At 45.8% G+C, this 26,587-nt stretch overlaps 1 protein-coding gene across 7 annotated transcripts in view; it reads left to right on the top strand.

The window, feature by feature from the left end:
* Nucleotides 1-26,587, top strand: part of Mprip (myosin phosphatase Rho interacting protein) — a 130,983-nt gene that overhangs the window by 39,150 nt on the left and 65,246 nt on the right. The window contains exon 1 of one of the 7 annotated variants that reach the window (XM_063242284.1): nt 8,130-8,174. The exons of the other annotated variants lie outside the window; for them this stretch is intronic. Within the exon in view, the coding sequence (XP_063098354.1) occupies nt 8,145-8,174 (30 nt within the window). The 5' untranslated portion in view covers nt 8,130-8,144. Of the gene's footprint in view, nt 1-8,129; nt 8,175-26,587 lie in introns of those variants that run through there. 7 annotated transcript variants of the gene reach the window in all.

Here is a 26,587-nt window from a genome sequence, read left to right as displayed (position 1 = left end):
GCAAAGATGGTCTCAGTTTCTCTGGTTTAGGACCTGGAGAGGCAGAAGGGTGCCTGGGCATTGCAGTACAATAGCAGGAGGATAGCAGTCCCAGCTTTGGCACGGCTGCTTCAAGAAGGCCTTTCTGCTTAGGGACCACGGCTGAATGGCACCAGCAGGCTACTGCTGCCTTTCTGGGTGGCTCTGAGACGGGACTCACTTTTGGGAGTCTCTTGTCCTTATTTGGGAAATCTCTTTCGTGATACACCCACATACCCTGTAATTGGTGAGTGTGGAGAAGAGGTGGATTTTCCAAAAAAGGAAAAGAAACTTCCCCATCCGTCTGAGGTGAGGTGGGCTCTGGGTGGCCTCCCAGACAAGTAGCAGCTTGAGAAATTTGCCTGGGTCCCTGGCGTTTCTGGTGGATCAAGTGAAAAGGCTAAAAATCTAAATTCCTGCCTCTCCTCTGATTGTTTCTGCGCCCAATAGAGGTTGCCCGTGACTCTTGTCAGGTTTTTCTGCTGTTCCTGGTGTTCTTGGGGACAGATTAAAAACCTAAGGTGCTGGTATGTCAATCTAGAGTCTCCAGAGTACCACTGTAGACCTGTTCTCTTCCTTTTCCCTCCTGGGGCAAGGCAAAAACATAACCTAAAGATTTGATTGTGATAAAATACATGTAACATAAAATTTACCATTTTATTCATGTTTATGAACACAGTGGGGCATAGTGGCACACACCTATAATCTTAGCACTTGGGAGGCTGAAGCAGGAGGATCATCTCGAGTTCAAGGCCAGCCTGAATTGCACAGCAATTCACTGTCTCAAAAACAAACAAACGAAAACATAGTTCACTGATATTACGTGCATCATCACTGTTATGTGGCCATCACTACCATCAGGGTCCCGAGCTCTTTTATCTTCTGGATGCCACCCTTATTAAACACTGACTCCCCTTCCTCCAGCCCAGGCTACCACCATTCTACTTTATTTCTGTGAATCTGACTTTTAGGTGCCTTATACATATTGGTTGTTCTGTCTCACCTCTCTGTTACAGGTGAGAAATGTTCTGGCAGACAAGTTTTGGATTTTTTTTTTTTTCAAATTCTTGAATATTTGCATTTATGTGATGAGATGTCTTGGGGCTAAGACCAACCTAAAAGAGAAATTCATTTTTGTTTCATATGTGCCTTATACACATAGGCTGAAGGTAATCTTTACTACGTTTTGATGACTGTGTGTCGCGAGATCTGGTGTGGAATTTTCACTAGTAGTATCATGTTAGTGCTCAGAAAGTTTCAGAGTTTAGCTCTGCGTGGTGGCAAATGTCTGTAATATGTAATCCCAGCACTGTGGAAGGCTGAAGGGGAGGAGGATCATAAGTGAACCCAGCCTGATCACCTTAGGGGGAATCCTGTCTTAAAAGAAGATTGAGGATATAGCTTAATGTAGAGAACCCTGGGTTCAGTCCCCACTACTGCAAAGAGTTTTAGAGTAACAGCTGCTCACCTTGTATAAGTAGAATCATGTCATTCTCATGATTTTGTTGTTGTTTTCTGTTTGACAGCTTAATATACTAAGTTTAGAGTGTCTGCTGCAGCACACCATGTTGACTAACCCCACTCCACGTGGCCTTTTGGGAGTGCTCCTCCGAGCTCTGGCTTTGTTTTCTCTAGTCCAGAGCTCTGCCAGGCAGGCTGCCTGAGAAGCTTGCCCTTCCCTCAGTATTAGGCCCCCTTAGCTGTCTGTCTGACTGGTAACCATAGTGACTGTGAGGTCCATAACAGGGACGAGTAGAGGAGGACACACAGCCTTAGTTTACTTAAAAACAACCCCACAGCACAGGAATAGTGATGTGTCTGATTCAGACATGCCAAAGAGAAGCTGTACAGTGCTTTCTTTACTCGAAAAGGTGAACATTCTCAACCTAATAAGGAATCGAAAGTCATATCCTGAGATTGCTGGGATCTACAGTAGGAACAAATGTGTGAAATCATGAAGAAGGAAAATAAATATGTGCCAGTTCAGTTACCTGGTCGGCCACAGAAAGGACAACTCTGATAAGGATGGCAACCGCTTCCTCACTGTTGTCCAGTGGTTGGGGTCAGGGTGCAGCTCAGTCATTTGCTCCATGTGTTTGTCTCTAAATTACTGTGATACACAAAATATCACTGATTGGAATAGAGCATGTGGGCACGGTGTCCTTGTCGTGTGACCTTGGTGTGATGTTCTGTAGAAACTGGAGCCCAAACCTTAAGCTGCTCCACATGAGATGGCAGGTGGTGGGGGAGGGGGACACTTGGGACACAGCATGTGAGACTGTCTGTGGGACAGTGGCAGGGATATTCCTCAGGTTGCTCTTTCTCCTAATTGCCAGTTCTGCATATTAGCCCCTGTAGCATTTCTGTAACAGCTAGGAGGTGGAAGCCACTAGTGGGTGACCATGGGGCTGTGGGATGACAGTTGGGGGCTCGTAGCTGTGACCTGACCTAGATGTTTCATGTTACAGGTGAGGAAACCTAGGGTAGGATGTGACTGATGCTGGCTCTGGGGACTGAACCACAGGCATAGGAAGCAACCAGATCTCCTGATCACCAGCCTGTGAGCTGCCCATTAAGGAGGGAATGATAGAAGGGGAAGGCACCACATAGAAGCTGGTAGAAGGAATTTGGAGATTGTGAGCTGTTATGATTTGGATAAGTATCCCCCAAAGATCCATATGTAAACACAGTGTCCCCAAAGTGGCCCTGTTTGGAGGTGCTATGGACTTTTAGGAGGTAGAGCCAAGTAGGAGGCGCTTGGGCTATTGAGGGTTTGCCCTTGAAAGGGATGGGGGAACTTGGTTTCTTTGTGCCTTTCTGCTTCTTGGCTGCAGATGTGACTACTTACTCTGACATACTTACCACCATGACGTGCTGCTTAAACCTCCAGAGCTGTGAACCAAAATAAATTTTTTAAACTTTATAAGTAGCTTAGGCCAAGTATTTTGTTTTAGTGATACCAAACTGCCTAATACACGTGCCTCTGCTATAGGTGTCCCAACATGGACAACTGACCTTCATTGAGTAAAGAAGCTAAAGAAGACCCTGCTGGAAGGAGTTAGCCAGACAGAGAGGATCAGAAGGGAGGCACAGGCTAACCTTCACAGGTGGCTAGAAGATTCTGCAAGTTACCCTGAATCATCTAGGTTAGACTGATTCTCTCCTGCAGTGTTCCTTGTCTCCAGGACCCCTGTTGGAACATGGGGAGCACTTTGCACTTATTTCCTTGTAGGTGTCCTTTGTGAGACAGTAGGCACCTCAGGGGCTGGCCTTGAATCTAAGGACATTAGTAGTAATGCCCAGTGCATGGGGATGGCTGGCGGCAGATCCATCTGCCATCTTCCTCCTCTCTGGTTCTTGAGTCTCTGTTGTAAACGTTTTAAGACTACCTCCCTGCAAAAAATCCACCTTCAAGTTCAGATCACATTGAGAGGCTTAGTGATTTTGTATACTCAACAAGTGCCTTTCTGTCTTGGGGTCATCTGGTGTCCGTACTTTCCTCCCCAGAACCACAAGCGGCATGTAGCTGCCCACCTGTGTCAATACTGTAACCCCTGAATACTCTCCCCTGACCTCCCAGCATGCTTGTTACTCGTGGGAGACTTTGTGGACACCATAGTGACTCTGCATCTTGTCCTCTTGGGTGCTCTCTTTCTAGCCCTTCGCTGTTTCAGGAAAGAGGCAAGGGAGATGGTAAGAGCAACAGTTCTGTGGGTTAGTGGAGGTTCTGCTGGGGAAGCATCAAGAAGATGGACTCTGGCAACCTGATCACTGTCTGCAGAGCTGGGAGTAGACTTCCCCACAGCAAGTGATGCATGGAACCCTGGAGGCTGTGACAGTGAACTGGGCGGTTCTCTCATGTGGAGAGAGGAGGGCTAGGAAATGAAAACCTCTGATTAATTGGCTAGGAAACTAATTATGTAGCAGCAGGGAAAGAACTGTCAGAAAAAAGTCTTTTTATGGGTGTTCACAACAGAAGACATTTAGATTTGAAGGAGCGAAGCCAGGTGGCTAATGCCAGTTTGTGAATAAGCACGCAACACTTGCAAATATAGGGCAAGCACAATATGAAGCTGCCAAATCCTGCAGGGCAAATCCCTCCCATCCTTTCCTTCTGGGGCACCCTCACATGGCCCAGCCATTGAGCCTGACTTGTCTGCTGACCCAGGCCCTTTGGGACTTTGCCAGGATACAGGTAAAACTGTAACTTAGAAAACTCTCAGTTGGCTGATCAACTGAAGGCATCAGTGTGACCAGGTAGCCTTATATGCTAGGGTTTAAATCTTCTACGCTGTTCTGCCTCAGAACCCCCTTTAAGGGACTCTTTTCTTAGACCAGGAAAGGGTGGGCAGGGAATGTCCGTAGTGTTGGTATAAAGCTCTCTGAATGAGGGAAGGGTGGTGCTGGCAGATCTGACACAGGTAAGCTGAGTGGCAATCTTAAGGAAGGGATGTCCTCACATTGTGCCATGTGCTCACCTGCCCTGAGGTGTGTTAGAGTGAATTGCAGGCATTTTTCTTCTGGGGAGAAGTGCTGATCACAGATAACATGGTAGGCTTCCTCTTCTCCTGTGGCTGCCATAAGAAGTTGCCAGAAACTTACTGACTTAAAACAACATACATTTGTATTTATTTTCTTATAGTTCTGGACGCTAAGAGTCCAAGACCCGATGTGGACGGAGTGGTTTCCTTTGTGGCTGTGGGGCAAGGTCCTAGCTGTATCCTCTCTAAACTCTAGCGGCTGCTTCCTCACCTCCCTGCAGCCTGTTTTCCATCAGTACATCTCCCTTTTGTGTGTCAAACCATCTTCTGCTTGCTCTTAAAGGACCCTTGGGATTACATTGAGGGCTCACCTGGGGAGAGCAGAATCTGCTCTTTGATTTAAGCATAAAGGACTCTTTTTTTTTTTTTTTTTTTTTTTTTTTTGGTCAAGTGCAGGAAACACAGATTCTAGGTGTTAAGCCATGGATGTCTTTAGGGGCCATTATTCAGCCAGCCACAGAGAGTATGACCAGAGGGAGCTGCTACAGAACAAAAGGCTGGTGGGTTATGTTTGGATAGTTTCCAGGCCGTGCAGAAAGGCTGTAGTGTCATTCTCAGGAGCTGACCAGAAGAGCAGTGGGGAGTGCCATCCTGTTTCCAGCAGACCTCTGTGTCAGCAGAAGGAATGACTTCTCCTCACATTGTATCTCCTCTCTTCTCTTTGGCTCTCCATTGAGTTGGGGAACTCAGCAGGGGATTTAGGGATGCTGCTGCCATCTAGACTTGAGCTGGCACAGATAAAAAGTAGAGAGGGGAACAAGGTCCCTGGTGAATGAAGGCTGTAGTCCTTGCTTGGGGGCATCATTTTCCTCTTGACAAGGCATCTGTGTTTTTAGAGTGAGACAAAATTAGGGAATGTCTGTGTACAAAAGGACTGGAAGAACTAGCCTCTTCTGCAAATGGAGGTGAGAGATGGGTTTGCCTGGGTTGTGGCAGCTCAAGCCTCAGCATATGAGGCAAGCTCCTCAGCGAGGACAGTTCAGTAGGCGTCGTGCTGAGTGTGTTCATTAGAGAGGGGTGAGGGAAGAAGAAAAGACCCCTTGTTGTCTTTAGGAATCTGTCCTGGTCTTGTATTTACTTAAGTAATGATACAGAATAAGCCTGGGCCACCAAAATAGAGGAACAGGGCAGAGCAGGTAGGCGGACAGAAGTCTCCCAAAGTAGAGGGCTCAAAAGACTTTGTGTAGTTATAGTTGTGACCCACCTCACCTGGCCTCACCACCAACCTTGTCTTGTTGGACAGACAGATCTGAGGGGGCACAACTCTTCCTTTCCATCACTTTGAAGGTAATTTTGCTTCTGGGCTTCTGTCTGCACCTCTGCCTAAGTGGGAGAGTGGTGGATGGGCCACTCTCCAAAGTCTTTAACACATGGTGAGTCATTCTTTTCTTGAGTCCACTGACAGTTTGCTCCAACTCCAATCAGCTAGCTGAAGATGCAGCAGTTGGTGGGGTTTTTTGATACTGTGCCTCAGTTGAAGAGGTACCACTGATGCTTATCCACAGGGTACAGAGGTGTCCATCCACAGAACACAGAGGTTGGCACTGACACAGAACCTAGGCTTACCTCTTCTAGGTATAACTGACATTGCTTGGACTAGCTAGGCTCAGTGATCAGCGTTGAAGTTAGAAGACATCATATACTAGCTGAGGGATAGCTCAGTGGTGGGGTACTTACAAAGCATGTGCAAAGCTTTGGGTTCCATCCCTAACACCGCAGAAAAAGAAATCATGTACCAACCACAGTGATAGCTATTCTCCCTGTTTTCATTAAATCCTTCAAATGGCTGGGAAAGGGTGGGCAGTGATTTACCCGAGGTCGTGTATTTTTCCAGGCAGAGCTGGCCTGCTTGCCTATAACCATGGGTCATAGACCTAGTGGGTGGAGCTATTCTGACCCAGCTATCTCAAAGCCTTACTTGGTTAATGTTTGAAGACTGCAGCTGTGCCAGGGTGTGCTAGAACAGAAGCCTTCACATCTTTATGGAGTGATGAGTAGAGATGCTGTTGGGTAGCTGACATCTGTTGAGAGAATGAAGTACCCACAGCAAGCAAAGGGCCTCGCCACCTCGTAACTTGATGCACCGAGGCAGCTGAGGTCTGAAGGTTCTGCTGGCCTGTGTGAGGTCTGTGGCATATCCACTTAAGTCACGCTGACTCCCACTGGCTTTTCAGCAGGGGACATGACCCAAAGCACCATGAATTTTGTTCTGATCCTGGTGTCATGGTACTGTTCTAGCTGTAGTTGGTGGGACCAAGAGATTGATAAACACGTGTGTTAAAATGGAAGTTCCTTGCTTTAGTTCAACCCTCACCTGTGGTAGATCTTCACAGTCACTTCCCAGTGGATTCCTGCCTCTGCTAGTGGTCTGCAATTTGTGTGAACGTGCCAGGATCCTTAATGAGCTGATGAACTGCTGTGGTATAGCTGTGCCTCATTGTGTCCATCCAGCAGAACTTTGCTTGTATAGTCGACCACAGTGCTGCTATGCTTGCTGTTCCATCACAGTGGCTGGATGTTATGTCCTGGTCCAGGTCCCTTTCCTGGTGCTCTGCTTAACTTTGGGGCTGCTGTGACTCTCCCTAGGATCCTGCCAAGGGTGGAGAGATGAGGAGAAAGTGGGCAAGACACTGTGGTGGGAGATGTGGGCCAGGAATGGAGAGGAGTGGGCTTACCATGAAACCCCTCTGATGTCATAGCTTTGGAAGCCTATTCTGAGATTGAGGACAGCATAATTCATGCTATCTGAGTAAAGGTTAGGAAAACAGCAAATCAAGCACACCTGGGTGAGGTTTTGTATGAAGGTTGGCATTTGGGAGAGTGAAGTACAGGTGGTTGTTCCAAGTGGGTCTTTATTGTGTCACAGTGATGCCATAGCAGTCTCCTGAGCATCAGAGCTTGGCAGGAAATGACCCATACACTCCTTTGGTCCTGCCAGGTACCATGTTGAAGTTGCCTGGGTCATCTCATTTCTCTTATCCAGCTTGTTCTCTGCAACATCCCTGCCACCCGGGGTGGGCAGCGTGGTATATGCGCAGTACAGTTTTCAACCGGACTCACATTCATATGGCTAGACCTTGATTTCTCTGCTTTGTAGTCCAGGCCTATGGCAGTTGTGTGGAGTTACATATCAAGTGGCCATCACTAGAGCTGCAGAGAGAGGAGGGGTACAGTATACGGCAGATGCTCCTGGTTAGTTGCATGTCAGGGCGATGCTGAGCCTTACATCATGTAAAATACCCTGGAGTCGATAGCTGCATCCTCAGAAAGGTCAGGTTGCGAAAACAGACATTTGGAATTTGTCTTCTCGCTCTCTTTCCTAGTGTGGGAATTTCTAAAGGCATTCCAGTGCTTTTTATTTTTCTTCTTTTGTTTCTACCTATGTTCTGTCTTCTCCCAGCCCATTGAGTTCAGCTTGCTGTGCAAAGCAGGAAAGGGAGAGTCAATGTTTGCTCTTCTGGTCTCAACTGTTTTTCTCTTTTTTCTTCAGAGGCTCTGGAGAAAGAAGGACACTTATATAAGGTGATGCCAGTGGACAGCCAAGCTCTCTGCTTGGCCTCTCCTTGTCCTGCTGCTGTGGGCCCTATGGAGGAGAGTGGAATGGTCACACCAAGGGTAGGCTGTCCTCATTGCCTTGTCACTTGTAGAAGGGACAGCTGTGGCCTTGTGCATACATCCTGTTTGCTTGTTCTGCTGTTTCCTAGCCAACCGGGAGGTCGCAGGTGTGCACTTCAAGATAACTCGAGGCAGGCTGCAGCAGTAGTTTGTAGAGATGGAAGAGAATTAAGGTCTGTTTCATAGAAAGCACCGCAGTTTGAGTGCTGCTTATTTCTTCCATATATTGTTAGCCTTTTCCTAGCCAGCGGAAAAGTATTTGCCTAATTTTAGAACATCTACTTACTTGCTTTAGTGTTTTGTTTCCCTCAGAATCAAGTATATGAATTATATAATGTCTTAGAGACTTGGAAGCATTTGCCCATGACTTCTTCAGACAGCTGAATGAACTTCCCTGCAGTGAATGTCCTTAGTAAAGATGTGATGAGAACATTGGTTTTTTCAGTGAAGAGTGTAAATGCAGGTGCATACCCACCAGAAGTGCCCACTGCTGGACTTGGTAACCTGAAGGCCTATGGGGTCTTTATCAGTCCCTCAAGTTCTTAGAAAATTTTAACTGATTTTTCACTGAGGTAATAATGGGTTTTTAAGGTTTTGTTTGAAGGGAGGGGATACAATATACCCTTTTTTCTCTTTGTAACTGTGTCCTTGGATCTTATGTTCTCTTGATATATAGGAAGATATATCTTACGTTCTCTTGATATATAGGATGGTATCCTTGGATCTTATGTTCTCTTGATATATAGGAAGACGGAAAATGGACTAAATGGGAATTTTAAAGTGATCCTGGGGCTTTAATTCTCCAAAGCAATCTATGTGCATAGTTTAAAAAATCAGATATGTAGCCACTAGGTTGGGCTTTTCTACCCCTCAATCCATCTCCTAGAGGAAGCTGTTCTCAGTCTCTGTAGCCAGGGTATGCTAGTGTTTATCCCTGTGTTCATAAATAACATTTTTACTGCTACTTGCTACTTCTTGAATTTCAAATTTGATGTCTATTGATTTTATGTGCTATAAAATAGGATTTAGTTCTTTTCTCCTGTCTGCCCTTCATGCATACATGTCCACATGTATGTAGTGACAGCTTTTTCCATTCTCCCTTTTCACATGACCATCCTGAACAAGTCATTAACATTTCATTATTATGACAGTGTAAAAAATATGTGCACCAATCCATGTAGTAGCCTTGAATTGTCTCCTTTCTCATATAGCATTTGGGTTTTGTTGCCATTAATAATCACCTTCAGCCACCTTCACTAGCTTTTCTTTTTCACTATCTCTGTCAAACTTGAAACTTTCTGTCAGAACTGTGAGGACAGCTGTGTAGGACAGTATTTTTCTTTGTTGTGGTAACATCCCACATAGAGCCTTGTGCCCCGTCATCATTAATTTGTTTCAGAACTTGTGATAAACAAAAAATTCCCTGTAAGAATTAGGATTTCCGGGTGCAATGATATATGCATATAATCTTAGGACGTGGAAGGCTGAGGCAGGAGGATTGCCACACGTTTGAAGCCAGCATGGACTACCTAGAAAGCTCAAGGACTGCCTGAACTACATGGCAAGACCCCATCTCAGAAAAGAAATAGTATATTAGAAATAATTTGTAAAAATTCTCCTGAACTTTCACATTTTACTGGGCTAATACTAGACTTTTAGACTTGGTGTTACCACTACTAGTCTTTTTTTTTTTTTTTTTGTCTTTTTCCTTTTTAACAGTACCGGGGATTGAACTCACGACTGCCTGCTCGCAGGGCAGGCGCTTATGCTCGCAGGGCAGGCGCTTATGCCCGCTGAGCTAAATCTCCAGCCCCGACTACTAGTTTTTTTTACAGCCCATGATTAAGATTTAAAATGCACAAAGTACAGTACAGTAATGACAGAGATGCTGGGTTCTGCACTGTTTATAAGATCCCAGGAGACTGATGCATGCACTGAGGGCTAAAATGGTGGTTTGGTTTTATTTTTGTAAAAATGTGATGAGTATTTCTTGGTTCAGCAAGTACCATGTCATGACTGTAGTTTTCCCTTGCAATTCTAAAGGCATTGTTCTTTGCCTTTAACTGAAACCCCTGCTGGTGAGAAGTTCATGTATAGAGATCTGATTCTAATCCTTTAGACATGGACTGAATGTTCCCTCCGAAAATGTTTGAAGTTTCTCTTCATTCCTGGAAGAAAATTGCAGAGATACTCCTTGTTATAAATCTGGGTTCTTTCACTGTTAGAATGTATAAAGTTCGGTCCTGGTCCAGAATGTTTGGCTGAGTTTGTTGTGGTAATTTCCTTTGTATTCCTTAGTCTCTGCCCCTGGAACTCCTTCAGTTGAGTTGCTGGTTCCCTGGTCAGTCTCTGATGTTACTCTTTTTTGCATAACTGTCATATGCCTGAGATTGCATTCATCCTGTCCTGTAACTCATCTATTCATCCTGTCCTGTTCTAGTTATCACAGTTTTACTTTCTTATAGCTCACTTTTGGTTCTTCATATGTCCTCTTTAGAGCCTTTTATTCATGTTTCCTAGGTGCAAAACTTTCTGTTATCATTTCAGTTATTTGAAGTTTTATTCTGTCTCTGGCCTAGCGTGGATTCTCCTAATTCCCTTTCCATTAGTCTTGGGCTTTCTCAAAGGCATAGTGACATTTAGAATGGAGTCGTACATGTGTATAAGGTACATAGTGGTAGGCACTGCATTAGGAAGGCAGTCAGGTAAGGGATGACCCTCAAATGTCTCCATATATTAACTCCCTTATCCCATATTTTGGATATTGCCAGGTTTAGGAAATCATTCTCTTCAGCTGGTCAGTTTCTCCAAATACGAACCTTCTCACCTCCATTCTAGGAGGCCTTCTAAGCAGCAGAAGGACTTGGGATGGGGCCTCAACTTTCAGAATGCAGGTTTCATTGGATGCTTCCAGCAGTTACTCAGCTGCTGGGACCTCTGGGGCCTCTAAGCCTTGAGCTGCCTGGTGTTCTGGGTTAAGGTTGCCCCATACCACCATCACATTTCTTCTGCCCCACTTTGTCATTCTCCATGCATCCAGCACCACTACTCCTTTTCAGAATTTAATTGATATCTTCTGTCTGCTGTTGCCTCCTCCAGCTTTTTGTCTTGGAGAGTTTGTACCTTTTCTGTTTATGGTCATTCTTATTAGGGTTTAGGATTTCAGAATGCAAAACAATTCCTGCCTTCTCTGCCATCTACTTCTGTTGCTGCTCTTCCTTCATTCTTTTTTTTTTTTGGGGGGGGGTAGGGGGATTGAACCCAGTGCCTTCATACTGAGTCCTTTTTTATTTTTATTGTGAGACAGTGTCTCACTAAGTTGTCCAGGCTGGGCTCAAACTTGTGTGTGCTGGAACACAAACTTGTGTATGCCACCATGCCTGGTTGCTGTTCCCTTGTATGTCCTGTGGGCCACGTTGTTACTGTGGGCCTGTGTAGCTCCTTGAGTGCACTTGGCAGGAGATGTGAATATGTGTGGATGCAAACTGTGTGTTCACATCCTGAATTAAATGCACTATCTATAGTTTGTCTCAGCCTTTTTTATGAGAGACTTTTTTATAAATGGTTTCAAGTCTAGATTTTCTGGTTGAAAGCCCAAGGGTTAATGATAGTTACTATTCCCAAAAGGTGGAGAGAGGTAGTTTATCTAATCTGCTCAGATGAATAAACCCCTTCCTTGATGGGCCCAGTCATCTATTAGATATCAACAGTAGGATCCTTGCTGTCCTAGACTGGCCACATTCTGCAGCTGATACTCTGACAACTTTGAGAATACCACAGGGGGACCGAGGGCTCGGGTCTGTTAATATTCTAGGGCCATTGAGTGCTGCATGTGTCTTCAGGAGAGCTTTACCCATGGCCTTGGGAAACCAAAACTCATTCATTCATATGTCGCTGGTTTGCCGCATACCTTTGATGAGCTCAAGTTTGAGAAAACAAAATGGAAAAGAGTCCTTCCCTTCCAGGATCTTGTAACATAGCCTAAGGGTTAGCTATAAGGGAAGTATAAGCAGTAAGACAGAGAGACAGACAGAAAGTTTTCACTCTGTCCGGTTACGGAGCCAACTGGTGAGTCTGCAGCTCCCTGGGGAAGAATAAATTAAATCTGAGACAGGAGCTTCTCGGCTAAGGGCGTGTCTGTGTAAAAGGCAGGCAAAAGAGCAGTGAGGCTAAAGAAGTGCCACAAGTTAATTTGATTCATGGTTGAATTTGGGGAACACAGAGTTGCCCACAAATTCATAGCACCTGGTGATAAAAATTGGTTTATACCATGGAAGATTGTCTTTTCTAGGAGTTGTCTATGTTATCCTTCAAAGTACATCTTCATTAGCTTCAGTGTACTGTGCCATGAGGTCACTATATTTTGTTTCTTTTATTCCGTTTATTTCAAATATTTGCTTTTCTTTCTTTCTTTTTTTAAAATACAGCGCTTCAGAGAGCAGTCCTAGAAGTAGGACTAATAACTACAGAGGTTGAGCCTTTGTGAAGCATCCCTAGTTACTACTGGGTCACACCCCAAAGGATGCTGCCTTCCCTTCCGCAGCAGGAGCTGCTGGGGTCTCCCGCTGTCTTACCTATTTTCCTCCAGATTTCTGTGGCCATTCCCAGACTATAGAAAGATGTCTTCCTCTCCCTCTTCCTCCTCCTCCCCCTTTTCTTTTTCTCCCTCTTCCTTCTCTTCCTGTTCCTCTCCTTTTTTTCTTTTTTTCGTTTTTTGTTTTTTTTTGAGACAAGCCTTCACTATGCAATTCAGTTTGGCCTTGAGTACACTTTGTAGCCCAGACTGGCCTCGAACTTGCAGTGATCCTCTTGCCTCACCCTTTTGAGTGCTGGGATTGCAGGAGAGATGTTTTCTGAGCAAGGCATCCTATAGATGTTTTAAGACCATGTTTGTGGTCTTTAGGAACTAAAATAGCCCAATTCGATGAAAAATTGCAGATAATTGAAAGATCTTATTTTAGATCCTATTTCACTCTTCCACTATCAAACCAGGACCAGCAGCAAAGGAACTGAGATGTTGAGTTTTTGCCCCCTGCTCACCTTGGCTGTCTGCTATGGAAGCTGACAGTGGGGAAGGCCAAGGTCAGGCACAGGGGCTCATCTAGCTTAGCACTCCGTGCTCCAGAATGGTTGTGAAGGAGGCCACTGGCCCCTCTCTGTAAATGAGGAAACAGACTAGGCCATGGCACAAAGAGTGGCAAAGTCCATGGGGACCTCTGCTCCCTGCCTCAGTTCCTTTTCCCCAGAATCAGGTCTTGCCCCTACCCCACTCTGCCTCCAGCCCTGACTCTTCACCACCCAGTTGGCCTTGGAATTGGGAGGGAAGCAAAACTGTTTCCGGGCCCAGAAGCTCCCTGCTTGTTTGATTCCCATGTTTCTAAAAATATCTGTAAACCTCTGCTGGCTCTGGCTCCTCCCCTTACCCAAGACATGAAAGAAATAAGAGCTCCCTCTTACTGCTCTTTCAAGGTTCAGAAAGGAGCCAGGCGTGGTGGCTTTGCTCCAGTAATCCCAGCATTTAGGAAGCTGAGACAGAAGGATTGTTGCAAGTTTGAGACCAGCCTGGGCTACAAAGTGAGCCCAAGGCCAGCCTGAACTGTATCGCAAGACCCTGTCTCAAAAAGACAAAACAAAAAACCCTCAAGGTTCCTAAAGAAATAAAAATCACAAAACACCAATTTTCAAAAGTTGAAAGGGAAAAAAACTGCTTTTGTTGGTCCTGAAGGGCCGCCACAGCATCGGATTAGGCTGATGCCATTCCCGCCAGGATCAAGTCCACATTCTACGGATCCCATCTCCCTCTAGGAAGGGAGCAGAGGGGATGACAGCAAGAAGCCCATCCTGTTTGCACGTGTGGCAGTGCTGGGAGCCAGGTCTTCCACAGCAGGCTGGGCTGCCTGGAGGAGTGCATGTGGGAACAGAGCGTGCTCCCAGCCCCTGGCCACGCCTGGTCAGTGCTGTCCACAAGGAGACTGTGGGAAGCCTCCAACCTCCAGGCTGCCGGGGCCCTGGGAGCTTTCTCAGGCATTCTTGGATTGGGACAGGCCTGCAACCTCCTTACCCCACCCCCAACATTGGACCCCTGCCTAATTGAAGCTTTATCTTCACATTTTCCCAGCTCTGTATGGAAACAAGCAAGTGGGTGAGGTCTACAGATTCTTCTGAAGCAAGGGGTAAAGAAAGGGCCAAGGGGAGGAAGAACGTGGAAGGATATGCTTCCTTCCCCCCCTGAGGGGCTGTGCTGGGAGAGGGTTGGGGGAAGACAGGGCCAAGGCACTGCCTAGCAAGGCGTTTTGCAAAGCCTTTCTTTTTACCCCATTATAAATCCAAAAATAGCCTTGTCAGAGGCACAGCCTTGCACATGGGAACTGAGAAGAGCCAGCTGAAGGCTGCTGGCTGCTCCTCTCCCATTTTTGGACACACTCCACTTCCCTGCAGGCCCTTCTTTCCTGCACCCTGACCAGTCCAACGGAGATTGCCGAAGTGACTGAGTCACATCTAAATGGGCTTAGCAGCCAGCCGTATCCTTCTGTGGAAACACTGGAGGAAATATAAAAAGTTGTCCTTTGCTTTTCTTGCAGCGTTTAGCTTTTTAAGATGTCTTGTGAAGCAAACCAACATTAAAATGTAGATGATAAAAAAAGAGATAAAAATTGGATTTGATTTAAAAGCCAAGAGGGAGTTGTTGTATGTTGAGAGAGCAAAAGATTGTTTGCTATTCCTAATGTTTTCCCCAATTAAAAAGTTAGCATATTTATTGTACATATTTTTGTAAAAACAAGGATGTACAAAGAAGATAAACCAACTCTTCAGGAAAAGTCCTCTAATGTAAATGTTTGGGGTTTTAAATGATAGGCTCTTTTTGGTTCAGTGAATCCTAGAAGAAAAATTCTTCTAGGTGTCATATCTCTTCCCTGTGTCAGTCTGTCACAGGGGTATTTGGCAGTGGACAGAGGATGGGGTTTGGGAGGCTCTGGGCAGGGGTTGGATAAGTAGCTCTCGGGGTGAGTTAACTAGTTTCTACCCCAGAGGGGTTTGGATCTGACACCCAGGTTATGCACAGCACCTAACTGTTACCTCAGACCCTGGAAAGAGCACATGCATGGTTTTGGCCTGCTCAGTGAGTCCAAGGAAGAGAAGCCAGGCGCATACCGTTTTCTGGGCTGGGCTTTACCCTGAATGTCTTTGTAACCTCACTAAACTTAAACTTCTCACCTGTGCACAAGGAGAGTAAGAACAGCTTTTTGGGGTGTGGACATTAAATCAGAACACAATTGAGCTCTAATCCTGACCCCACGGGGCAGAGAGAAGGTGGGATGCTGCTGCTGGTTTGCTGCTGCCTGCTATGTCTGTGGTCAGCTAGAATAAAGGACAGATTCTACACAGGGCACGCTGGTACAACTCTGTAACCCCAGCTAACTCAGGAGGCTGAGACACAAGGATTACAAGTTAAAGACCAGCCTAGGACATTTAGTGAGACCTTCTCTCAAAATATATATAGGAATATGTGAGATCAATTGATCTGTCTGGATGTATGGGATATACAGCGGTATATGGGAGGTGTGTGTGTGTAATGTGTATGGGTACGTACATTTCAGTGTTCCTTGGGTTCAATCCTCAGTACTACCAAAACAAACAAACAAACAAACAAACAACAACAAAGAACAAAAGCAGGAGGAGGAGGAAGAGTTTTGGTGATGCTCTGTCTGGATTACTTACACACACACACATACACACACACACACACACAAAATGTGTGTTCTTTAAAAGAAAAATGCTTCAAAAACATTTTGACGGTAGCATAGGCAACAACAAGAAGTCTAGTTGTGCCTGTATTTCTGTACTTTTAATTATTTCTTGAGGACAGTTCTAGAAGTAGAATTGGAAAGACCAGAGGCTATGGTGCTACTTTCAGCTTTTCTTGCTCCTTTCCTGAGCTGCAGTTTTCACCCTTTCTAGGCCACATGTCCCCTGAAGCTATGCCTAAAGCACTGACTCCTGGTCTTTCTCTTAATCCTTTAGGAAACTGAGGCTGGCTCTGGTGAGAGCCCAGGGAAACAGAAAGGACCACTGAAGTATTTCTGTGTTCTGCCTCTCTATCCTTATGGACTCTTTGCTTCACGTGGCCTCGTTTGGCCAGGCTTTGAGATAGGACAGTTTTGCCCTTATCTTTGCTCAGCTGCCAGCTCTGTCTACCTTTTGACTGGCCTTCCAGAGTACTATCTTCGTTTCTTTATTTTGCTATGCATCATGGGAGACAGCCAGCCAGTTTTCCTCCACTCCCTCAGGTCTTAACCTCCCTTGAGGAACGGGGGCCTGGTGGATAGAATACTGGGACAAGAATCAGTATTTTATTTGAACTGACAAGGGCTAAGTAACTTTCACTGCCTGACTGTGGAGTCTTTTTTAAGATAAGACAGTTGGGTTGGGTATACTTTGGAGAAACATGCAACCAAAATGTGGCACTAAGGAAACTGTGCTTGGTGCTTCTACTGTCCAGTTAGCCTCTCATGCAGAGAACTTGTGTAGTCAGGTCCTGTCCTGTCCTCAGCTCTACCCGAACAAGAACCCTTCCCATTGCTGGGAAGGATATTCAGACCCCAGGTTGCAGCAATGGCCCCACAGATGTCTAGGGCTGCAGGTGGTGGGAGCAGCAGCCTCTATTTTTAGTAAGCTGTTTAATTGAAGGACTTGGTAGGGCCACCCGCTTCACCTTGTGCTTTCATCATTCTACCTGGCCATCTCTTTTTACATGGGAAGAATTGGAGTTTATGCCTTGATGAGGCAGATCTGTTTTTGCAGAAGACAAAGGCTTTTGCTGTTAGAGCCCTGCCCCTGTTATGGCCCCTACTCCTCCTTTTGTGAGTGATTTACAGTGGGCTGTCCACATTGATGTTGGTTTCTTCCTGATATACAACACCTGGGAAGTCAGAACCTTGTCTCTTATCTGCCATATCAGGATGTCACAGAAGTGGAAAAATATTGAAAAAAAATGGAAGCATAATTCTCTGCAGAACAGCAGATTGATTTCCAATATGCTGTCCTTACGTACTGCCTAGACAATGGCGCTTTGTGCACAATTCCTTGACTTCTCATGCCCTTGTGTTATTTTCAGCTGGAAAGATTAGATCTTTTAAGTAAAGCTTCTTTGTCGAGTTTAGGAATAGGACATCTTCTAGGATGTGAGGCCAGGGATGTTTTCTTTGGAACAGTCATCATTAAGCTTTTCCCCCAGAGGAAAGGAGCTCTGTATGTTTCCAGTAGTTCTGGGCCTTGTGCATGTAGTGTATTCACCCCAAGGAAAAAGCCTCTTTGATGCCACAGTGCCGCCTGGTGTCGTGGGCCAAGTTTTGGAGACAATTGAGGTCATCCAGCAGACTCTTACAGCCTCTTGTCTCATCTGAGCTAGATACATCCTGGGAGTAAAATTAGTGAAAGACATTTAATTAGCTTTACAGGAGAGGTGGGTAGAATATGTGTGATGCTAGAAAAGAATGCTTTGCTTGTAGAATAAGGGTTCCTTCCTTATAAGCAGGAAGGATTTTAGTGGCAACCGGACAGGAATTAGTCTCACTGAATGACTTCGAGTGTGTAGCCTGTCTTGCTGATTCAACAGATATTGCTGCCTGGGTAAAGACAGGATCTGCAGCCTCGTCTGACTCTGGTGCTTCCCACAGGCCTAAGTCACCATCTCCTCTGGCACCATCTTCTCTGGAATCTTCTCTACTTTGGGTAGTAGATGAGATTCAAAAAGCATTTGAAAGCACCAGGCACAGGAATAGCGTACAGCTACAGGCCAGTGACATGTGTTGCCAATTTATACAATGGGGCTGCATATACTGATATGTATATTGTCATGGTGGCTGGGCCTACTTCCTCTCATTCCAAGGTCTTGGGAGGTTGAAGAAATAGGAATGTTGGCTGATGTGTCAGCCAACAGATTCAGGATTGTACTTGAGCACCTCTGTTCTTTTTTTTTTTTGTATTTTTGTATTTTTACTGGTAGCAGGGATCGAACTCACGACCACACACTTGCAAGGTAGGCGCTTACGCCGCTGAGCTAAATCCCCAGCCCCTAGCACCTCTGTTCTTACCCTTTTGTTCTGGGGGATATTTTTCTGGCAGTGACACCATCTGTTCTGTTTGGTACCTTCTTCCCTCCCTCCTTCTCTCTCTCTCCCTTCTTCCCTTTCTCTTTCCTTCCCTCCCTCCGTCCCTTCCTTTCTCTTTCTTTCTCTGTCTCTTCCTTCCTTCCTTCCTTCCTTCCTTCCTTCCTTCCTTCCTTCCTTCCTTCCTTCCTTCCTTCCTTTTAATGAGCCCTGACCAGCACACTGTTAGAGATTTATGTGGTGAGTACTCAAGGCCTTGCATTTTCTCCTTTCTAGGAAGGGAGTTTGGTGCTGTTTGTTGGCTTGCTTTTTATTTACTCAGGGGTCTCTAAGCATCTGCTGAGTTTCTGCTTTGAGCAGGGAGCTAAACAGGAGGGGGATTTCCCCTTTGGCTGGTAGCTGTTGGCCCTGCTGGGAGACAGGGCACTGTAAAGAGAGATAATCACTGCCAGTGGCTAAGTACCTGGTGAGGGCGTGGAGCAAGCTCAGGCTCTCTGGAAGTCATGTGTAAATTAGAACTGAAGGAGGTGATGTCAGAGAGACATGGGGGAGCATTAGAGACAGAAGCTTTCAGATTCATGGAGCAAATGACCAACCTGGGTTGATGTAGAGCCTCAGGGTCGGTCTGTCTAGGGAACGAGGCAGTGGACACTTCTCCTACCCCTGCTATCCACTCTCCAAATGTCCTCTGCCATTCCTGGATGGGAACTAGGCATTCTTTAACTAGGGAGAAATACACCTGTGGTGGACCCTCAGGGCTAGTAGTAAAGTGGTACCAAACAACTGAGCAAGAAAGGGTGGGGGGACTCGACAGTTAGTGTTAGCCCACCCCATCCCAGGCAAACAGCATTTTTTTTTTTACCTTTTCTATTTGACATGGATTATGTGAGTTCTTAAAAATTCTGATACAAGGAGATATCAGAGAAGTGAAGGCCAGTGTTCCCAACACCTGTGAGCTAGGTCCCAAGAGAGACACAATGGCCCTCGGCAGGCAGAACCCAGCAGCCAGCTAACTCATTGTGTGACTCAGTGAAAAATAAGGGTGTTATTTTAGTAATGGCTTTATTGAGACAAAATTCATATGCCATACAACTCAACCATGTAAAGCGAGCAATTCAGTGATTTTTTTTTTTTAGTATATTCACAGACTTCTCTCATTATCACTTTCGTCATTAAAAACATTTTTATCATTCTACAGAGAAACTTTGTACCTTTAGTGGTCACTCTCGATTTTCCTCCAGCATTCCAACCCCAGCCTGGATTTGCCTGTCTGGAGATTTTGTGTCAGTGGAGTTGTACAATATGTGTCCTTTTATTTTTCTCGCCATAATGTCTTCAGAGTTCGTCCATATGGTCCATATGGTAGCATGCGTCACAGTTTCCTTTCTTTTTGTGGCTGAAAATAGTCTATTGTACGGATAGACCATGTTTTGCTTCTCCGTTCATCTGCTGAACACTCGGGTTTCCCTACCTTTTGGCTACTGTGAATTGTGCTGCTGTAAACAATTGTGTACAAGTTTTTAGGTGGACGTTTGTGTTTGCAGTTCTCGTGTGTGTATGTAGGAGGAGGATTGCTTGGTTATGTGGTAGTTATGGTTAGCTTTTGGAGGAAGGAATAAAAAGTTTTCCAAAGTGGCTGCACTGTTCACATTCTGACCAGCAATATATGAAGGTTCTAGTTTCTCTCTATCCTCACATATTGTCAGTGTCCATCTCTTTACTCTAGCCATCCTAGTGAGTGTGAAGTGGTATCTCATGGTGGTTTTGATTGATGGCTGAGAAAATGTTTTAATCTCTTTGAGTTAACCTCTTTTTGAGCAACATTAGGATGATACTGAAGACTGTACCTTATTTGCCAGATATTTGTGTGACACTTTTCTGTGTGTCAGATACTGTCCCCATCCCATCCTCACCTTTCTTTGCAGTGCTGGGCATGGAACCTAGCTTATGTGCTACAAGCATTCTGTCACTCAGCTGCACCCTAGACCATCAAACATTGATCACAGATGTTCCATAAGCATTCCCATTTAATGCATGGCAATGTTTCTGAAGTAGGCCCTTCTCTCACCTTGATTGATTTTCTTGTTTTTTGTTTTTGGTTTTTGGTTTTCTGAGACAGGATTCACTATGCAGTTCATGTTGGGCTTGAACTCACTTTGTAGCCCAGGCTGGGCTTGAACTCCCAGCAATCTTCCTGCATGAGTGCTGGATTGCAGGCAGTACTACCACACCTGGATTTATTTATTTATTTTTTTGAGACAAGCTCTCACTGTATAGCTCAGGCTGGCCTTGAACTAAAGGCAGTGTTCTACCTCAGACTCCTCTAAGTGCTGGGATTATGGGTGTGCATCATCACACTGAGCTCACCTCGATTTTATATATGAGTAAAATAGACACAGTTTTAGCACAGTGCCCATGCTAATACTGCTGTGTCATGTTTGCACAGTTACATGACATGGTTACTGGCGTGTACACATGAGCAGCCATGTTCTGTTGCATGGTGCACATAGTGGAACATCCAGCAGTGTTCTGCTTGGGTCACATGTCCAGAGGATTTTGCTGTGCTGATCCTTTGGTCACATGAGCTGGTTAGTTAACGGTGAAGTCACAGAATTTATTTTTGCTTTCTTACAGCTATTGGTGAAGATGATCTGTGAAGCATAACAGAGTTGTTCCCTGCCAGCCTAGTGGCTGTGTCTCTCATCCTTCCATTAGACACTTCAGACTGAATTCAAGTCTGGGTGGGAAAGTCACGAAGGCAGAGTCATTGATCCATCCTTGCTGTCTCCATCACCTTCCTCTTTAACTGTTGAAGCGCCTGTCCTGCTATGAGGGAGACAGATGATCAGTTGTGTTCTTTCGGCTGCATCCTTTTCATGTCACCGCGTTGGTCACCTGTGTAGTAGCCTCAGAGCTATATAGCTTACTAGTTTCACCTTTCATCTTTCACTTACCTACTTTGAGACCTCCAACCCCCTTTTTAAGGCCACTCACCTTGCAACTGTGTTATGTCTATAAGCCTAACTTGGTGCTCCTTGTGACACTCGTTAAAAAGTTTTCCATATCCAGACAAGCCCACTCTCTTAGGGCTGCTTTTTACTTAGGAGGGGCCAGATAACAGAACACTGGGAGGTGCTTGTGTCGAGTCCACTTGTGGAGTGGTCCTAAACTCCTACTGCATGTGCTTATGTTTTCTCTGTATGCCCTGTCAGACCATGGGCTCCTTGCTTTGGGACTATATAAGCAGAACACAAAGCCTTGATACACTTTTGTTGTTCATCCTCAAGTCAACCTTAATGGGATTTGCTGTAATCTGAGATGGCAGCCTTTCCTTGTTGTCAGGAAGCTGTCCACTGTCTCCAGTGCAGTTTCAGTGCTCTCATGGTATGAGCAGCTGCAGCAGGAGGGACTGTCTAGCAGCTTCACTGTTGGCCTCAGGTCAGCCTCACAGCTGGCCACTGTTGGCATTTTCAGCTAGCAATCTCCTGAGAATCCATAGTTCCCTGCTGCTGTCGTGACAGAATCAACCCATTCTCTATGACCACACTCTGGTCAGCAGGGTTGGTTTCTTATAACTTGAGCGAGACCCTTCTGATGGTGGGGTGGCTCTTCTCTGAAACAAAGCAGAGGGAACAGGCCCACTGCCTTGGCTTGAAGGAAGGAAAAGCCTCTTCCCTAGCTGCTTGACATCTCTGTGAAATCAGATCCACCAGGAAAAGAGGGACAGATAATTTCTTGCTGGGTGCTCAGGCCTGATCATCTGAAGTCCAGTGGGAGGAAACACTTTTAAGTGAGTTGCTCTCTCCTGTAAACGGTGGGGCTCCTCTGCACCTTTGCAGCTGTGCAGCAGTGGCTTCCTGTGCAACTGTCACTGGACCTGAGGCCTGGGCAAGACCATTCTTTTGGTACATCTTAGTTTTTTTTAGTCTTCCAAATGGTTGTTTTTACCCCATATAGGATGTCTTCACCCAAAGTGGGCCTTGTTAGAAATTTATGATGAAGTAAGCCATACGTAGAGAAAAGTACGCAGTGCACAGTGATGTTTCACATGTTGGAGTATACCTGAGTAGCCACGCTCCAGGTAGTTTGTGAAGTCCTCCTGGTGGATGGCATCTTGACAGTGTGTCTCCTTTAGCTCCTTATGGTCCTGGATACCATGTTGGTGCTCAGGACTCCATTGTCCATCAAGCAAATAAGAGGGTGAGAGGAGGTGCTGGGTGTTTCTGCATCTTGGCCCTCTGTAGCCAACTTGTTGCTATGCCTCTGCTTAGGACTCAATAGAGGATCAGCTGTGACAGCATCACACCAAGTAGTGAGAGTGAAGTGTGTTATTTCAAAAGACCTGACTGTGACTGGTTCTAAGAAGGATATCAAGCATATTCTGAAGACTCCATCCTTCAGAGGACCAGGAAGCTGTCCCCATTACCCCCTGCATCATTGTATGCCCCCAATGAGATCCCTGTAGGGTTCTTTGCCTTTTTCTGAAGCCTGGTCCTGCTGGCCATAGCAGCTTTGTCTAGTTAAGGGCTAAGTCAGGCCAGTAAAAGGTCCAGGATGAGAACTAGTACCATTCGGGCAGGAGATCAGGTCCCAAAGATGGTTTGATTTAGGACTGAGGATCATTTTAGAAAGAACCCACACATGCTCCCTCTACCTTCTCATCCTTTGCCCCAAAACTACTAGGCCTTTAGAGACAACAGATGTGTGGGTTCCCAGTCTTGGAGGGCAGGCTCTAAATTTGGGTGAGAAAGCCTCACTATATCAAGGTGGCTTCTGGAAGAAGCTTGACCCTGAGGAATGGAGTAGAAACTCCTTGCGGAGGAATGGATCAAAAGTTTTTGAGATAAGCCCTCCTCTCTCAAATGCTTAACTTCCCACAGGGCTCTTGGCTCTTAATAACCCCTTCACTGGGGTGGGAAAGTCTTAGAAACAGAAAATAAACTGAAGAAACTTAACCACAAACTCTTCTCCCTGACATTTTACCTACAGTACATGTGGTGAATCTCCATTTTCTGCTACTCGTTCAAAGATTACTTGAGGGTATTGGAGATTCCTCTGTGAAATGTGGTCACAGAACAGCAGGGAGCTTCTTCTAGGGCTCTAAATTTAAGGTTAGGATGTCCAGCCTCTCTCATTGACAGACATATGCCCCTCCCCACCCCTAGCGTCTCAGTGTCTTCAGGAAGCAGCCTCTGAGCAGGGAGTGGAGCACATGCTTCCATGTAAGTGTCTGGTAGAAAGGAGAAAGTATGTATGAACTGTGGTCTACAGCTGCTCCCAGATTTGGGCAGGTGTAAGAAAGTTAAACTAGACTATGACAGGGCACTGTTCAAGTTGCTCCTGTATGCAGCACCTGAACACAGAGCCTGTTCCAAGGGGTTTGAGACTATCAGTTGCAGGCCAATTTCCTTCTGCAAGAACACAAGTCAGGAGCTAGCTGCCTGTTGGTCAGGGATATTTGGCCCATCACTACATCAGGAGTCCCTTGGAGTACGGTATCTTCAGGGGTAAAGGGCAGGGCTGGAGGGCCCAGGCCTGGTTGAGTTCAGTCTACTTGGTGCACAAGCCGCAGCTGTTCCCATGAACTCCTGGAAATCTCTCATCCTCCTTCCCTTTGCCCTTGGTGTCTCAGACCTTGACAGCACTGAAAGCTCATTGGATCTTGAAATTTCACAAGCCCAGTCTGGAGTGAAAGTAAACTGATTCTCTGAGCCTGCCCAGCTCAGTGTGTAATGAAAGCACATTGATTCCCTGGGCTTGGTGAACTCAGTCTATAGTTCCTCCCCCTGGCTGCTTTGGAATTTTGGAAGAAACTTTTGAGAGTTTCTCCTAAAAGTTAGTTTTAGTCCTTTGGGCTTCCAGCTGGTATAGGTCTAGTCAACTCTATCCTGGGGTGGTCCTAGGCCCACTGGCACTAAGGCATAGCCTACAGCCCATGGTCCTTAAGTGCCTAATAGAAAAGAGCATGTGTGAACCATGATCTACAGCTGTGTCAGCGGTGAGCCCCCAGATGCTCTGTTCCAACCAAATGCTTACAGTGAGCAGAAGCCCAAGAAACCAGCCCTGTGGCTCAGGGCCTGGGCTGTGGAGAATCTTGCTGTTTCCTGAGGGGGCTACCAAAAATGCAGCCCTGACCACATCTCCTCCTCACTCATCTTCGCTGGATGAAGTAGGTGCCAGACGTGGCCTCTAGCTTTCCCTGTTCCCTGGTTCTCAGCGCCTCTGCTGTGTTCCTCAGGCTGCTGAAGGTTGACTTTGCTTTCATTGTGACTGGCAGGGGCTTTTGAGGTACCAGCCCAAGCCCCTAGTGAAGTCCTCTTCATTTCCTTCAGCAGCCCACCCACCCACAGTGTCCACCAACTCTTTACAGCTGCTCTGTGTCTGCTCTCCCCTCAATCCACTTTCATCAGGTCCTCTCGGGCCTAGCCAAAATCTGTGAATGACTTAATGCAGCTGGTTGGCGAGCGTGGGATGTACACCCAGCTACCTAACAGCTAGGAGTAGGGCTTGCTGTGGCAGCAGATAGTCAGGGTCTCTAAGGCAGTGACTCTCCATCTCCACTGGACACAAGGGGAAGTTTAAGACAGTCCCTGGGCATAGGTCCTCTGTATCTGATTCTTTCCAGATTCCATTATTCAGCTCTGAAACCTGCCGATTTAAGATAGCTTGCCTTTTCTACCCTGGACATGTTCAAGTGCTCCTGTGGCAGATTCCAGTACTTAGAGTGAACCGGAAGCCACTGAAGTTGGGGCTGAGTGCATGTTATGGCCCCTCATAGCTTAGTCTTGCTGAATCTTGTTTTCTCTAGATCTGTCTGGGACACCTTTGGGCTATAAACAGATAAACAGTTTCCCTCTCAGACTAAAGGAGTGTCAAATGCCTGTGGCCAGCAGCCAGGTGAGCGAGGACAGAGAAAGCTCCATTTGCTGACCCACTTGCCCATTAGCCTAGATCTCTTCAGAATGGCTCTCCTACTGTCTGCCTTGGAATACAAACTTCTGAGACCCCATGACGGGAGAGCTGGCTCCTGCCACAAGATCCCCTTGACTCCCTGTGTTCCTCTCCTCTTCTCTGTCTTTTACTGTCCAGTTTTTTCCTCTTCTTCCTCATCCAAAAGTCTCGGAAAAAAAAAAATCATTCTGAAGATACAGAACATTCAGCCGTTAACATGCCATCCACTGCTGAACTCTTGGATATACAGGAGGTTCCTCTCTAGGAGTCCACTGAAGAGAGTCTCTGTGCAATCTGCAAGCCCAAAAGCAGAGTAGGTACGCATGAACTCTGTACCTAAGTGTACAGTCCTTTCCCATAGGGGTGCGCCCTTCTGAAACCTCCAGGCAAGTGTGCTGGGATCAACAGTTAAGCAAGTAGATGGCAGAGGGTAGGAGATGCTATTGGAGTGAGAGGGCACAGGCAACCAGGGGAGAAATGCTGGAATGCTTTGTATGGTAGTGGGTAGGTTTGGAGGCATCAGTATGTTTAGCTGGATACAGATTTTAATAGATACATATGTTTGTGTATGTAGAGAGTTATAGATAGGTGATATACTTGAGTTGTAATACATCTATATTTTCTTGTTGGCCAGCTGAGGGTAAAAGCTGAAACATCTCAAGAGCAGTAAACACACCCACCATTCAGCTATTGGTTTCTAACATCTCTCCAGTAGAGGAACTGGGGCTGCTTGGGAAAGGGACTGATCAAGGGCTGGGGCAGGAAATACATTAGATAAGCCTGGAATACTTTGTCCTGCCGAGTAAGGAAATACCTTGAGACTTCATGTGAACACAGGCTGGGAGGTGTGAATCAGTGTGAATCAGGGACACAGGAGCCACTGAAAAAGCATCAGAGCTTATTGGCCACTTATATATCTTTAGAGAAGCACCTGTTCAAATTGTTGCCTGTTTTTTGTTGATTTTTAGTGGTTTTTATATATCCTGGATATCAATATATTCAATATAGATTTTCAAGTATTCTCTCCTTTTCCATTGGTTACCTTTTCACTCTCTTGATAATATCCTTAGATACACAAGAATTTTAAGTTTTGATATTCAGTTTAATCTATTTTTTTTTCCATGTTGCCTGTGCTTTTGGATCATATCCAAGAAATCTTTCCCGTTCAGTGCTCTGTCCTTGGTCTTTGGAGTATTGCAGTTTTTCTTATTATAGATTTGTTGTCACAGATAGCATAGCTCCACACTTGTGGGGTCTGCCAGCTAACCATTGGTGGATGAGGAGATGCAAGCTGTTTTTCCCTAGCTTCCCTGTCTCCAGTTTGAGGAGGAAAGTGGGCCTTGGCTGCATGGT

The sequence above is a fragment of the Cavia porcellus genome, unplaced genomic scaffold (assembly GCF_034190915.1).
Source record: "Cavia porcellus strain 051 isolate PalLab524CR breed Dunkin Hartley unplaced genomic scaffold, mCavPor4.1 scaffold_32, whole genome shotgun sequence".
Classification (NCBI taxonomy): Eukaryota; Metazoa; Chordata; class Mammalia; order Rodentia; family Caviidae; genus Cavia; species Cavia porcellus.
Note: the sequence above shows the minus strand (reverse complement) of the source record. Positions and strands in the feature narration are given on the sequence as shown.